Source organism: Aricia agestis, chromosome 20 (assembly GCF_905147365.1).
Source record: "Aricia agestis chromosome 20, ilAriAges1.1, whole genome shotgun sequence".
Lineage (NCBI taxonomy): Eukaryota > Metazoa > Arthropoda > Insecta > Lepidoptera > Lycaenidae > Aricia > Aricia agestis.
In genome coordinates this window covers 3,791,933-3,808,883 of record NC_056425.1, presented here as the reverse complement: position 1 = coordinate 3,808,883, position 16,951 = coordinate 3,791,933, and the positions used below count along the sequence as shown (strand labels likewise).

At 40.4% G+C, this 16,951-nt stretch overlaps 1 protein-coding gene across 2 annotated transcripts in view; it reads right to left on the bottom strand.

The window, feature by feature from the left end:
* Positions 1 to 1,308: 1,308 nt before the first annotated feature.
* The window catches only part of LOC121737191 (probable beta-hexosaminidase fdl), a 161,569-nt gene continuing 145,926 nt past the window's right edge, over positions 1,309 to 16,951 (bottom strand). For both annotated transcript variants that reach the window (XM_042128787.1, XM_042128785.1), the window contains exons 4-5: positions 7,928 to 8,122; positions 1,309 to 3,821 (exon numbers count right to left, since the gene is read on the bottom strand). In XM_042128787.1, the coding sequence (XP_041984721.1) occupies positions 2,096 to 3,821; positions 7,928 to 8,103 (1,902 nt within the window). In that variant the 5' untranslated portion in view covers positions 8,104 to 8,122 and the 3' untranslated portion in view covers positions 1,309 to 2,095. The remainder of the gene's footprint in view (positions 3,822 to 7,927; positions 8,123 to 16,951) is intronic.

The window sequence follows — 16,951 nt, the reverse complement described above, 5'->3', positions numbered from 1 at the left end:
CCGAAAAGCCACTTAAGCCACCTTTATATTACTTTCACTTATACCGCCACCGTTCATAATATAAAACTCTCAAATCACAAATACTATAAATGCCTAGCTACTGCAAAACCAAGCTACATAACACCAATACTTGTGCCTTAACCGTAGTAGGAAATCGCTCGTTACGGCAGTAAAAACTGTTTGCTGTACCTATCTAATGTTAAGCCCGGCCGCACATTGTCCGAATTCTGATCAGAAACAGTTGAATTTCGCCGGACCGCCACCCCGCACACTATCCGAAATATCCTTCCGGTGCGTTCGAGCTCACTCGGCTCAGTACAAAATGTAAGAGACAGCGCGGACGTTCAACCGTTTCTGATCAGAAATTTCGGACAATGTGCGGCCGGGTTTAATGTTACATCACTGTCATAGGCGCCGGCAGAAATAATTTCCAAGGGGTGCAGATTTTAGTTTTCTTTCTTTTCTTTTTACTTTTTAAGAACAACATGTGACTGTCTATTTACGTCAACAGAATACTTTAGTGCCGAAACATTACGAACTATCTTTGTACGGCATGGTTACAGGTCTTTTTATATTTCAATAATTCCTGTTGATCCCGAGATTCCCAAAGGGTGCAAGTGCACCCCCTGGTACCCCCTGCCGGCGCCCATGATCACAGTAAATATCAAAACAGAATATGTAATACCACAGAGAATCGCCATGAAACAGCGCTTGCGCTGTGTTTCGCCGAGTGAGTGAGTTTACCGGAGGCCCGTACCTACCCTTTTCCCTTCCTTACCCACTCCTATTTTTTTCCCTACCCTCCCCTATTCCCTGCAGCTCTTCTGATGCTGCGAGTGTCCATGGGCGACGGAAGTTGCTTTCCATCAGGTGACCCGTTTGCTCGTTTGCCCCCTTATTTCATAAAAAAAAAATGTTTACTTGTACAATTTTGTTCGTTAATTATAGTTTTTATTTTGCATATTAATATACTAAAGTTATATTCGTCTTAAGATTGCAGTGAGGCATCAGAGAGATGCTTACGAGTATTTTTCATGTTCTTTGACATTGTTCGACGTAACTTAACAACGTTTCTGTCAATATTCTGATGATAATAAGTGGGCACCTAGACGATCAATTTTATTGCGCAATATCACGTATTGGATATTATTATTGACCGTCTAGGGTTGATATTAACATCGCGCCTTCAATCTCATTGTCGAATAAACTGATCAATAAAATTAAAGCGTGATATTTCACAATACCGGGCCGGCTAAGTGTCTAAACACACTAGGCCGAAGTTACGCGGCGTAAATTCCGCTAGATTACGCCCGCAATGTATTTTAAATTACCGATGACACACTATTCCGTCGCGTTCTGTCCGTATTGCGTTCAGCGTTTGACATTTCGGGCGTAATCATGCGGAAATTACGCCGCTTAACTTCGGCCTAGTGTGTTTAGACACGACGTGTGCAACAGCCAACATGTTGGATTTTGATCGGATTGTTTACGCCCTCTGCTCCGATATTTACTATTCTGTAATGACATTTACCTGCATGTATTTTGTTACAAAATTTATTCTAATTTTATACACCTACCTAATTAAGTTACTCATAAACCTACTTGTGATCTCACAACGCTGTACAAACTCTAACTACTTATGTACACAGCATCCAACTATAGTGTTACAACATTGGCTCCTAAATAAAACGGCGGTCTAACTACGTCAAACGGGCCTTTTTGTGCCCAAACTTTAAGGTTTTTGACAGGATATATGTTGGCCGCTTCTGATTGGCCAACGTCAAACACGATAACCAATCAAGAACGCTGTTGAAAAGAAGAACCTGTCAAAAACCATAGACACCAAGTCACCGTATTACCATAATGTTACCAGTGGTGTCATAATAATTCATCTTACATTATAACACGAAACAATTTCTATTAAGGATTTTAAAATATAAGTTCGTAGTTGTGACCTTCATTTTTTGGATTTAAAATTATACTTACTTATTCACTCACAAAAAAAATTGTGTTAAAATTCATGTCATCACAAACATTATGATAATACCGTGCAGAATAAGAGTAAGCAGCTTCAAATAATCTAGCTCTCTCAGGCTTAAAGGCAGGCGTGGGGGTTGTGTGTACACCACTTGGGCCAGAGCGGCGCCGCGCGGACCCCCTTCACTAGTAGCCTCGAACGCTGGGTGTCCAGTCTCAGATACATATCAGCGGCCGCCCCCTCCGCGCGGTCCGACCACAGCCGCTCGGCTAGCGCCGCCGTCCGCGGCCACAACCGATCATCTAACCCCCCCGGACTGAGCTGCTCCGTCCACTGGCACACCGCACCCCCCTCGACTTTCCACGACTTCGCGCCCGTCGACGGCATCTCCTCGATCCAGGGCCTGTGCTCGTAGATCTGCTGCCAGGAGCGGTACGGACCGCAGTGGCCGTCGGAGCTGTCGCGCCACGAGCCGAACCCGCAGTCGAGGTACCAGGCGTCGACGTGCGACACGATCGTTCGGAACCCGGCGTCGAGCACCGCGCGCGACTCCGGCCAGCGCGACGCGCCCCACACCTGCACCCCGTACCGCCGCTTGTCCAGCCGCTCTAGATACGGCGTGCGCGTCAGCCGCGACGACCACAGCAGGGTTAACTCGGGAGCCTTCCCCCCGTTCGCCTTCTCCAGTGCGAGCATCGCCCGGCGCGTGAAATCCAGCCACAGCTCCATGGGGTCCGTGTCGTTGAAGTGCTGCGCCCAGCACCGCTCCGACACCTCGTCCCCGCCCAGGTGGAAGATGTCGTCGACTCCCGTCAGATCGATGATCTCCTTGTAGATTTTCTCGAGGATGTCGTACACGTGGGGGTTGCGCGGGTTGAGCTGGCCGCAGGGGGGCTCCCCGCAGTAGGCGCTCCAGGGCTCCAGCTCGACGCAGTGCGCCAGGTGGCCCACCCCAGCCGCGGGGCCCCAGGCCCAGGCGCGCCCGACGTGCGCCGGCGCGTCTATCTCGATCAGGATCCTCACGCCGCGGAGTCGGGCCCTTCGGACGATGGCTTTGACGTCGTTGGTCGTGTACACGTAGCCCGGGCCGTAGGCGCCGTGCTGGGCGAGCTGCGGCGCGCTGGCCAGCCGCAGGGGAAACGACTGCGAGTCGCTGACGTGCCAGTGAAAGGTGTTCAGCTTGCAGGCGGCCATCGCGTCGATCGTGCGGATGATGTCGTTGACGGGAAAGTAGTTCCGGGCGGTGTCCAGGAGCAGGCCGCGGAAGTTGAATTTCGGCGCATCGTCTATGGATGCCGCTTCGATGATGAGGAGCGAGCCTGCGTATGGGTCGAGCCAGACCAGCTGGGATAAAGTTTCGAAGCCGTGTCTTGCGCCGCAGAAGGACCGCGCCGTTATATCCACTGCTAGCGCGTTGCCGGCCGGCTTCATCGTCAGCTTGTAACTTTCATCTGTATTGAGGCGTAGGCGAGGATCCGCGCTCCCGTTTACTGCTACTCGAACCACGACATCTCTCGGGGCGCCTATATCTGATCTTCGGATATCGCCGGCCGCGCTTCGTTCCAGAGATTTGAGATCGTCGCGCATGAGAGCGAAAGCGTCGCTGAGATGGTCTGTTACCTCGCGGGAGGGTGACGCCAGGATCTGGAGGTTGAACCCTTTAGCGCGGACGGGTACGGCCGCCGTGGCGAGGCTGACGGGGCCGGTGGGCTGCGGCCACAGCTGCGTGGAGGAGCACAGCATGTTGCACGTCGCTAGCGACTGGAGCACGTTGGTCTCCGCCGCCAGGAGCCTCTCGCACCGGTCGTTGCGACACACCCAAGACCATTGTGGCTCGATTCCCCTGGAAATTAAATTAGGTCTTAAGAATTTTGTGGCCGCAAAAATAACTCTTATTTACATTTTTAATAATTATAGCTTTTTCCCTCGGCTTCGCGACACCATTTTGTTATAAGCAACATTTCCAGAAGGGAGGGGGGGAGGGTTCCTGTTGAGTTGTACCTGAAAAATGACAGACAGACAGATACAGACAGACATAGACAGACATACAGACACAAACAGACATACAGACAGACAGACAGACAAACAGATAGGCAGACAGACGACACACAGACAGAAAAAAACCTAACCACATTTTTGGCTTCTATAGCGATGTCGTGACAGTGTCTATTATTTTATGAATATCTTTAATGTACATAATTTACATTTCTACAGTTTTATTATATATGTAGAGTAGATTATTTTTTTAGATATAATTCCTGCGACAGTCTCAGATTAATAAAGTCAAATGATGACAGACTGGCCGTGTAATAATTACTGTCCAGTATTTAAGATTCAATAAAAAAACTAAATCTATTTTCAATTTCACAACAGACTTCAACCATAAATAAAAGAGTACAATAATTCGTGTGTATAGGCTTGTCAATCAAAATCTCCTAGTGTGTGTATTGTATGTAATGTATGATGAAAGCATAATTTCAAAATAATATTAGCTCGATGCACTCCTTCACCATATAAACTGGAACTGTGCAAAATTTCAATGACCTACGTTTTCGTATTTTTCGTCAAAAGGGATCCAAAGTTTTTCGCTCGCGTTTTAATTGGTTCGATTCCCCTGGAAATGAAATTAGGTTATAACTCATAAGAATTTTTTGGCCGCAAAAATAACTCTGTTTACCATTAAACATACGAATTAATAATAACTAGATCGCCCAATGGTCGAAATTCGACCTCAAATAAAAAAATTAAATTAAAGTTTCCAACGCTTTTTTATTGATATTCTACTGGTAAAATGACTTTTATTATTTTTTACACAGAATCCTGCGACATTCTCAGATTAATAAAGTCAAATGATAACAGACTGGCCGTGTAATAATTGTCTGACAATTGACATGATTTAATTTAAAAAAAAACTAAATTTATATTCAATTTGACAATAGACTTCAACCATAAATAAAAGAGTAGGTACAATTCGTGTGTATAGGCTTGTCAATCAGATCTCCTAGTGTGTGCCAGTTGTGTGTTGTAGTGTGTGCAATGTTTTATTTGTAAAAAAATATTATAAAAGCATAATTTCAAAATAATATTCGCATATTAGGTATTACTAGCTGTTTGACGGTATTCGATAAAACACGAATAAAATGACATTTTCTAAAAATGATTCCTAGCTAGATCGATTTATCGCCCCCGAAACCCTCTAAGCCCTCTATATACTAAGTTTCATGAAAATCGTTGGAGCCGATTCCGAGATTCCAATTATATATATATATATATATATATATATATATATATATATATATATATATATATATATATATATATATATATATATATATATATATATATATATACAAGAATTGCTCGTTTAAAGATATAAGATAGGGAAAAAGTTTCTTTGCATTTTATATAAAACGAGCTTTTGCCCGCGGCTTTGCTCGCGTTAAGAAGTATTATTATATACGTAAACTTTCATCCCGTATTTTAACCCTTTGGGGTGGGAATTTATCAAAATCCTTTCTTAGCGGATGCCTTCGTCAAAACGTCAAAATTTCAGCCCGATCCATCCGGTGGTTTAGGCTGTGCGTTGATAGATCACCATGTCAGTCAGTCACCTTTGAGTTTTATATATATATAGATTCAAAAGTTTTTTTTATAAAGTTTATTTATAATTGACTAAAGCATATAGGTGCCAATTTGTTCGATAACTTTTTGCAACAAGAATATATATTCTTGTTGGTAGGGACATGATCCCATTGCTATAAACATTTTGGGACTTCTGATGAAAAAACTGCGACAAGTGGTTTTGGCAGTCCTCTTGTAATGTCAACCTGACACTGCCTAAGGAATTCTGCAGCGACCAAAACAGGTGGAAATCTGAAGGTGCAATGTCAGGACTATACGGCGGATGCATAAACACCTCCTAGCCAAACTCCCGTAATTTTTGCTGAATGGCTAACGATGCGTGAGGTCTAGCGCTATCATGGTGAAAAACCACACCCCTTCTGTTGATTAATTCCGGCCACTCTCTCTCAACTTCTCGCTTTAATCTCATCGGTTGTTCGCAGTACAGTTTAGAATCGTTAGTCTGCCTGGCGGTAACAGCTCATAATGCCCTTCCAATCCCACCCAGTGACGGATTAATGCTTGATGCCCTAAGCAATCCATGCCTGTGTACACCCCCCCCCCCATAATCCGTATATTAACTAGAATCGGTCTTTAAACTTTTACCACCTAAAAACATTAGTTTTTTCCTAGAAACATTTTTTGGTTTTTGGTGACGCGAGAGTGAGACGTGATGCCCTAAGGACGGATGATTTTTGCCCTCAGACGTGATGCCCTAGGCAATTGCTTAATTTGATTAAGGGTTAATCCGTCACTGATCCCACCACACACACAGCATCACCTTGTTGCGAGTTAACCCGGGTTGCACCACAATCTGTGAAGCCCGACCGGCCATTGACCACGATCTTTTTCGCACGTTCTTGTCGTACGTGATCCACTTTTCATCACCAGTTATCAGCTTCTTCAAAATATTTCGGTTTCATTAGGTCGTTATAAAGAATCACAAATGAGTACACGGTTCATAGGGTTTCTTTCGGTGAGTTTATGAGGCACCCAAATATCGAGCTTTTTTGTGTACCCACTACCCAACTTATTTCAAATGCGCTCAAACCGTTTTGTGGTCAATCCCCAGTTCTTCAGCTACATCGTAACTACTAATATGCCGATCTTGCTCAACTTTTTCAAAAATGGCATCAGTTTTGTCCGTAACAGGGCGACCAGAGCGAAGTGCATCTTTGATATCAAATTTTCCGGATTGAAATCGCTTAAACCGCGCTACTCTCACAGATAGATACTGCATTAGTTCCATAAACATCACAAATTTTTTCGCGACTTGTGTTGCATTGTCACCTTTTTTGTATTAAATTTTAAAATGTATCGAATTTCTTTATTTAAAATTACTCATTTTAACAATAAGAAAAACAAATGAAAATATCACATTTATCTAATTTGAATTTGGAATTGTCTTCTCTAAAATTAAAACTTTTTAATGATACCAAAACCAGCCAGATACAATTGGTTTTGAATAAATTTTGAGGAACTACCTATATAAATTGCACGGTAGCATATGCTTTATGTTCTTAAAACAACGCGAATTTTCCAAACGTGTATCTATAAGGAGTTAGGAGTTCCCTCAGTACTTTCGGAACCATGGTATACCTTGATGCAAAATCTTACTTTTTGGTAGCAAATGCTTAGTATACTTCTAATAAAACCAAAATCACTATATGTTTTCATATAAATTTTGAGGGGTTCCCTCGATTACTTATGGATCCCATCATCAGGTCACCACTTTTATGAACATGGTACCAAATTCGAGTCAAACTCTATACAACACAAAAATAATTTTGAAAATTGGACCACAAAAGGCTGAGTAATCGTTGAACATACAAAAAAAAGATACAGCCGAACGTATCCTCAATCTTATAACAATCTTGTAACAAACCTCATACTTTTTGGAAGTCGGTCAAAAATTACAACTAGTGTTTTAGCCTCTTAATTTATATTAGAAGCTTGTTTGCTGACAATTAGTATCTTACTACAATATTATAGGGAAATAACAGGGTATTTACATAAGGTATAATTTAGAACCAAGCTTGACTCTACTAGGCATACGAAGAAAACAGATTTACAAATTACAGGGTCGCGTCACTGAATCGCGACCACGTCTATTATTAAAAGTTCTGGCCTTGTACCATGAAACTGTTTTGAGACTCAAACAATCGGACGAGAATGCCGCGTCCTAGTCTAACAAACGTGAAATGACGTTGTTAGAGCAGGACGCGGCATTCTCGTCAAATTTTTTGAGTCTCAAAACAGTTTCGTAGTAGGCCTTCTTATTGCGGTTAGTTGTTGTTATGGTTTAGCAGGAATTTCTGTTATTCTTACCCCAATAAAGAGTGCAGCGGTCTAGTAGCCCGGTCGTCCGTCTGTTGTCGCCAGTACAGCAACGCGGCAGCAGTACACGCAATAGCACCGAGCAGCACCAGCGCCCGCCGCAGCCGCCCCACGCGCGACAAGTGAGCCCCCGCGCTCCGCCCCAGCGGTTCGCCCCACCACTTCATTGCTAGCGGGATGTTCCACCTGGAAAATACAATGCCTAGTGTTAGTATGTTGAATTATATAAATTATTGATTGATTTAAATAGATTTATATTTTTATTGGCTTTAAGGCCACTTTAATTTTGCCGCCCCTATGTAGGAATTCTGCCGCCCCCCCTAGGACGCCACAGCACGCTGCCGTCTATAGGCCATGACCTATATTGCTTATACATAAATCCAGAGCTGGTTATAAATGTCGTAAAATACAATTTACGACAAACTAGAACGCACACATTCTATTGCGATTTCATTCATTGGGCATTGATTTTCGCTGAATATTTTGAGACATATTAGTGCAAACTGTAAAAATAATAAAGGCAACTTGCCCCTTAAAACATTGTCGACATAAATTAACATACAATATTATTCCAGAATGAGCTATGGAAACCTCTTATGTTTTGTTTGAATAAATAATGCATAGCTTCGTATTTTTCGCATGCATAGCTTCGTATTTTTCGCATTCGCATGACCTATGTCCTAGGCAATTTGTCTGCACCTGTCCCTGACGACTCTAGCGATGTCTGAACACGCGACTTAGTTACGAACGAAAAGGAATAAGTAAAGCTAAATAAGCTTCAGCTTATGTTTTATACTTATGTTTAATTTAAATATAAATAATTCTAAGTGGTAGGTTAGTAGTTGGTGTCATAAAGTTAATCTTCCTAGCGGAATAGAGCAACAATCTCGAGCTGTCAAACGTCACCAAAATTGGTTTTCATCTGTGTGAAAAATATGTGTACGTAATACATTTACACAAGCATGATTGAACATGAATTCTATGAGATTAAATTGTCAACGTGCGGCACGTGCCAACTGGACGTCAAAAAAAGAGTGCTGCTATAATGTATCTCACGTCTCTTTTTACCACGCAGTGTTACTGATAGTGACATCTCCCTTGCTCAGGCCTTTGTTTCTCTATTCCGCTAGGTATATTAACTTTATGAGTTGGTGTAGGCATGTCCATACTAATATTATAAATGCGTATGTCTGTCTGTTACCTCTTCACGCTTAAGCCGCGGAACCGAATTTGATGAAATTTGGTACTTATCCAAATACTTAGACCCGGGAAAGGAGTATAGGATACTATTCATCCCGAAAAGATTTTCGGCTCTCACGCGATAAAAGATTAAAGAATTTCTTGTACGTGTTGCGCCGTACGCGTCGAACGCACCGCATAGTACACGAAATGCGGCGGCGTACGTCGCGTGCTTGCTGATAAATGTGGCAATTAGAAAACATCCTTTTTGGCACACAAAACCGTAAATAGATATTTCCTGCACTTCAAACAAAGGTATGATAGATAAATAGTTCTGTTAGACGACACCTCCGAGTCTATTCCTGCGCGCGTTAGTGCAGGGATGACAGCCAAGAGATATTGCTTGTGAAAAATTGGGAAAATGCGAGTCGGACTCGAGCACGAAGGGTTCCGTACCATTCATTGAAGTTGAGCGAAAATTGTCAAAAATGACATTCATTCATCATTGACTAGGAGCCCTAAATATGTTGTTTATTTTGTTTTTAGTATTTATTGTTACAACGGCAACTAAAATACATAGTTAATTTAATTACTTATTAATAAATAAAATTTTTCACTGTCTCATTATCGCGGTTTTCTTGAAAGGCAGATGACGACGTCTTAATAATGCTAGCATGCTATAAGGTTTCGTTTTTACCCTTTGGGTACGGAACCCGAAAAGTAAAAAGTCGGTAACCCTGGTAACCCCTAGACGCGAAGGCTTTTAGGTCGCTCAATATCGCATCTTCTTGTTTTTCTATTCGATGTTTCGGTACCTAACGATGAGCATTCACACTACATTCATCCACTTTTGAAGTTACAAGAATCATCATCGATGCAATTGTGCTGAAATGGATGATTTATCTACATACTAGAGATGGTCCAATGGTCGAAATTCGACCTCAAATAAAAAATTAAATTATAAGTTTCAAAGGAATATGTTTTAAGTTTTAAAATGTATGGAGTCTGGTCCAAATTTTCACTACTAAAGGGACCTACCTATATAGAAAAATTGTCTATTAAATACTGAATCATTATAACCAGACCGCAATCAAAAATACACTGTCAGTGAAAAGATATGGCTGAAAGAAATGTGAAATGTAGATTTGTAAGTATTGGCTTGTCAATCAAAAGGGCTTATCTCACGAACTATTGGACCAATTTTTATGTTATTTGGCACAGATAAGAAGTAGACCACGTGAAGGGTCATAGGATATTTTTTGTGGACTAATTATTTGTCTGTGAAATATCTAATTTACGCGGGCGAAGCCGCGCGGAACGTCTCGTTAATATATAGATTGTCTACATAAAGAAGTGATAAAACTTAAAGCTACACTGAACTAAGGTCCCTGAATGTAAGATCCTGAATGTAGGTTCCTGAATTAATGACCCTGAATCCTATGGAACCTAAATTCAGTAGACACGACAAAAAGGACTTTGTCTGAAAAATAAATACCTATATCCGAACATAGAACCTCCGCCTCTTTCTAGAAGTCGGTTAAAAGTTACGACCGCACCAACGCGAATTGCCAGTGAGTGGGTGTACTCCATGCTATGCTATAGTGCAATCACAGTAAGATGTATCTAAAATGTAAAATCTAAATTCTCGTATCACTAGTGATGACCAGTACCCTGATTCAATGAAGCCAATATTATAACAGCTTCCCTGGTCCACAGACCCTGTTTCAATTTTTGACTTCTGTATGATAAACGTCAAACTTGTGAACTTCAAACCAACGTAAAACCCGTTCTGATTGGTTAAAACTCAAAAAAGAAACGTCTTTATAAAGTTCACACTGAATTTAAGCTGTTTATTAACATTGGTCAAGACTCTAATCTGTCGATTGGCGTTTACAGGAGACTGAAGCATATTGAAGATTCTTCAATATTCTTGAAGAATATTGTTTGATAGGAACAATACTATATAATAATAAACACACTGCAACGAAGCTGTATTAATGTGGGACCAGAAAAGTAGAATCGGTGTTTTGATCCCGTCGGTTTACGAGACCACATCAAAGTTATGAGCCCCGGCGAAGGCTTAATTTTTCAACCACATCTCGGATTTAATGAAAGATTTTTATAACTTCTATCATGAAATGACAAATTAGTTCCTTGAAGAGAGAGAGGTATCAAAATAGTAAAAACTTAAAAGTTTTATAACGTAAGTCGGGTTATACTCCAAATAAAACTTTAATTAAACTGCAATGCAAAACTTCTAACGGGTTTTCATCAAATTTTGCATGGCTAGTATTTTGGCCTCTGTAAAGTGGACATATAGGCCACATTTTATAGAAATAATACAAAATAGGTACAGTTTTTATCCCGAACAAGTGCGGTATTTTCGTACGACACTATATTAACTAGGTTTTTAGATACTTAATTATTATTTAAGGTGGCGACTAACCCAAAATAATTGTTGATTTTATAATTCAGTTTTATACTTAAAAATAAGCCCCGAATTCTTTCATTTTCTACACATACATACTACATTATACTTCCAAGGATTTGAACTGAGCGAAAACACGAATGCTTTAAATTTTCTCGATAGAAAAAAAGCAAAAAAGTGCATCTAATTTTCACTAATTGCCACCGTGCATTTAACTAAGTTAATATTTTAATATATTGTATAAAATTCTATCATTGAGACACTGACCTGGCGGATTTTTAAAATGTTGTATATTTAATATTTATCGAGTTATTAAGAAAAAACTTACTTGGCGATGATTCCGCGTCGTCCTTTTTCACCTAGCATATGAAAGACGGGCGTGAGTGTGAAGAGAGAAGGACGATGTTTGATTTCTTGGATTAGTCGCCCTCTTCGGCGCACTTCGTATCACTTTCCTTTTAATATTAACCTTCCCTGGACTTCCACAAACATTTCAAGAATCAAGATTTCTAGATCTAATATTAGCCAAGTCGAGAGGCTAAGAAAATTTAAAATTAATATTTATTTGTACAGATAATTATGTAATAAGCATTATAAGTTTTAAAGTAAGTAGCTAAATAAAAATGGCGAATGCTCTTTGTATATTATAAGGAAAGAGGAAATGCTTTACCATTTTCCATCAGGCGATTTCCATGAATCAATTAAAAGGTTTAACATTTTACAATATGAGCTCATGTTGTTTTAACAAAGCCGATTACAGATTGTTTCCTTAATCACTAATGGGATGAGTTTACTATGTTTTTCTAAGAGCACGAGTTTTGAATTTATATAATATGACGACTTTGTTTTATAGTATGTAGTGAAATAACAAATCAAACTTACATAATATAAAATATTATTATTTATATATGTACTAGCTGTTACCCGCGACTTCGTCCGCGTCAACAAGATGTAAAATACATAGGTAAAAAATAAAAAAAGTAAAAATATGTCCTCCTCCTTGTTGTTGGTTAAAAAGTAGCCTAAGTTATTCCTTACTACATCAGCTATCCGCCAAAAAAAGTCCCGTCAAAATCGCTCCAGCCATTTCAGAGATTAGCCGGAACAAACAGACAGACAGACAGACATACAGACAAAAATTGTAAAAAAATGTTGTTTTGGTGTATGTAGTGTGTATACATTCGTATGCATGTAGTCAAAAACGGTTCTTTCAATATTACAAACAGACTTATATGGAAGTATAATGTAGTATGTATGTGTAGTAATGTGTAATGTATGTAATATATAGATGTATAGATGTAATCTTAACCCATACAAGAAAGGATTTTGATAAATTCCAACCCCAAGGGGTTCAAATAGGGGTTGAAAGTTTGTATATACTTCTTAACGCGAGCGAAGCCGCGAGCAAAAGCTCGTATAAAATATAAATAATCGGCCAAGTGCGAGTCGGACTCGCGCACGAAGGGTTCCGTACTGTTATAGAGACAAAATAGGCCAAAAATTGTTTTTGTATGGGAGCCCCTCTTAAATATTTATTTTATTTTAATTTTATTATTTAATATTAAAGTACACATATAATTGGGGATTCAGTGAATATTTCAAGTACCTACATGTTGCCATTATTAATATCAATTAAAAATCGGCCAAGTGCGTCGGCCAAGTCGAACTCGCGCACGGAGGATTCCGTACTGTAATTGTAGAGCAAACAGACCAAAAATTGTTGTATCGGAGCCCCCCTAAATTTTTTTATATTATTGTAATATTATTGTTAAATATTGAACTAGACATATAATTAATGGCTTTGTAAAAATCCTGATGCCATTATTGTTATCGGGCAAAAAAGGCCAAAAAAGGCCAAAAAAATCACGTTTAAATATTAATTTTATTTTGTTTTTAGTATTTGTTGTTATAGCAGCAACAGATATACCTACACAATCTGTGAAAATTTCAGAACTCTAGCTATGGCGGTACTTGAGATCAGGGCCCCCGTAAGGGCTACTGGCGCCTGTGTGCAAAATAAGGATTTCAATGGCGACCCTTTAGGCAAATTTTTTGGGTCCTTGGTTTTGGCGCCCATAAAGATGACGATTTGGCGCCCGTGTGCATTGCACACATTGCACATATGGTAGCGGGTTCCCTGCTTGAGATACAGCATGGAGACAGACAGACTGACAGACAGACGGTCAGACAGACATCGAAGTCTTAGTAATAGGGTCCCGTTTTCACCCTTTGGGTACGGAATAGACTTCCGGGTACGGAAGTCTAAAAAGGGCCAAAAATTACGTTTGTTGTATGGGGCATCCCCTAAAATATTAATTTTATTTTGTTTTCAGTATTTGTTGTTAAAGCGGCAACAGAAATATACATTATACAATCTGTGAAAATTTCAGAAGTCTATCTATAGCGGTTCTTGAGATACAGCCTGGCTGCAGACAGACAGACGGACAGACATCGAAGTCTCAGGGTCCCGTTTTACCTTTTGGATACAGAACCCTAAAATAAGTATTATTAACTACTTCTAAGTTCGGTATTTCCTTTAAAAGTCGGTTCTCGGTTCTAATTTTCGCCTGAAAATTATAATTTCCCAATAAATTATTTGTATGGATTAGATGTATCTAATTTATTATTATTATTATAATATTATTATATAAATTATTTGTATGGATTAGATACATCTAATCAATACAAATAATTTATTGGGAGGATAAAGTTCTACAGAACTTGAAATATTTTTCCAGCTTTCTCACTGAAAAGATAGTTTGTTTTCAACACTTCATTTTTTGCGCAGTAGGTACCTAACACGTTTGTAATTCCCACTTGCCAGGAAAATTGCCGTTTATTTTATCTTCTAGGGGGGGGGAGCAACTGCCTCCCCCCTGCGTCTACCTGGGTACGCTCATGTAGGTCTATATTTAAACATGGTGATGCAAGTTGTTCGACTGAACTGTATACATATTTGATACTAGACTGAGCTATTTCGAATACATTCACTCACTGACACTTGTTAGACACGATCTATTATTTAGAAATAAAACAAAAACTACTATGAGAAAACTGTTTGGTTTCTGCAAAACCTTGACTCTTTACTACCGCAGGCACTTCGAGAAAGTCATTTTAGTATGAAACAGGAGTTATTTTAAAAAAGATAATGATAATGTTAGAGTATGAATTGAGGCCACAAAGGCTAGTTATACGTGGGAGAGCCATGCTTCGGCACGAATGGGCCGGCTCGACCGGAGAAATACCACGGGCTCACAGAAAACCGGCGTGAAACAGCGCTTGCGCTGTGTTTCGCCGAGTGAGTGAGTTTACCGGAGGCCCAATCCCCTACCCTATTCCATTCCCTTCCCTACGCCCCCCCCCCCCCCCCTCTTCCTTTTTTATGACATAAGGGGGCAAACGAGCAAACGGGTCACCTGATGGAAAGCAACTTCAGTCGCCCATGGACACTCGCAGCATCAGAAGTGCTGCAGGTGCGTTGCCGGCCTTTTAAGAGGGAATAGGCTAATAGGCTAGGATGTAATAGGATGGGATGGGAAGGGAAGGGAATAGGGGAGGGCAGGGAAGGGATAAGGGCAGGGGATTGGGCCTCCGGTAAACTCACTCACTCGGCGAAACACAACGCAAGCGTTGTTTCATGCCGGTTTTTTGTGAGAACGTGGTATTTCTCCGGTCGAGCCGGCCCAATCGTGCCGAAGCATGGCTCTGCCACGTATAAATAATACGTCTACATAAGGAACACATACACCCCAAACTCTTGTATATCACTTTTTACCTACGACTATCCTAAAACTAGAAAAACCAAGACCAAGACCGAGAACCGGCAGATTTACCCAAAACCAAGACCAAGATTGTACTAGAAATACCAAGACTGCCTTGATCTTGTGTTGCTCATTGTGCACTCTGAGTTTAAAAGCTAAAAATCACTTCACAATGTATAATATCAATTACGCACGGATCTACATTGTATCCAACAATGGCTTTCCGCTGTACAGTGTTTTTTAATCTGAGGGGTCGCAAAGCTTCTGTTGCGGTCTCTGGGTCGCCAGAGATTGATAGAACTATTTCAGTAAAAAAAAAAAACAATAAGGATTAAAAGCATTGATTTATTAAGCAAGAGAATTTAAGAAGGATGTATTTATTAACATCAATACTTCCATACTAATATTATAAATGCGAAAGTGTGCCTGTCTGTCTGTCTATTACCTCTTCACGCCCAAACAGCTGAACCGATATTGCTGAAATTTGGCATGGAGATACTTTGAGTCTCGGAAAAGTACCTACCTACATAGGACACTACCCCGGAAAAATGTAAGGTTAAATTAATACGTGTTTTAAAAACGTATTTTTAACCTCTCAACCAAAACGGAGTTGCGAGCGCCGAGCGTCATCTACTAGTACATGCTAGTACATAAAGAAGCAAAGCGTCGCGAAATATTTTTTCATACCAGGCGGTCGCATCGTAAAAAAGGTTGAACATCACTGCACTATAATATTAACAGCACGACGACAATGTACGGAACCCATCAATAACAATGAGCTGGAACTGGAAAGTGTTTTCTTAAAACATGGAAAATTAATGGAGGACTCCCCATGAATATTCAATGGTACTATTATTGCTACTAGGGGCGCATGAAGGATGAGAGTTTTGTACCAGCTACCAGGAGGGCATGAGTAATGCAGAGCACGCCGAGTTGAGGAGTGCAGTGCAGTATTGATCACTTGAATTGGGTCAGGAGTTCAGGACTAGGACCACAAAGATTTCAAGACTACAGATATGGTACTACGTTTGACAGGAAATCCTTCATGCACGCCGCGTTCACCTTTATGATCCTTCAGAAAAAATAGGAGGAAAAAAATGACCGATTTTTGGGCCTTTTTGTTGGGGCGAAGAGTGAACGGGTACGCTCACAGAGACGCGCATAAGACTAAGCCCCAATTTCACCAACGTCTGTTAGTGTTAACAGCTTGTTAAAATGTAATGTCTTCTCTTTCATTCATATGAAAATCGAAAGAGGTAACGTCATACTAATTCCAGCGTTAACTTTAACAGTCGTTGGTGAAACTGGGGCTAAATAGTAAATACACGTTCTTGGTCGATTTTGTTGCACTTTTTTGGATAGACACTGAAATCTAACATGCACATACGGTGGGATTTCACCAAACACACATAAAACTTAGTTCCCATTGAACGCGTTCATGCTGCGACGTACTTAAATCTCGTTTTGTTTCGATTGGATTTCACAAACTTCTTTTGATCGCGATTATTAAATCTAAGTTTACGTGACGTCACGCGATTATTTTACATGTTTTTATCATTTTAAAGCCTTTTCACGTAAATTTAACTACAAAATAGCAAGAAACAATATATAAACCAACGCATGTATCAAAACTGTCATCTTGACATT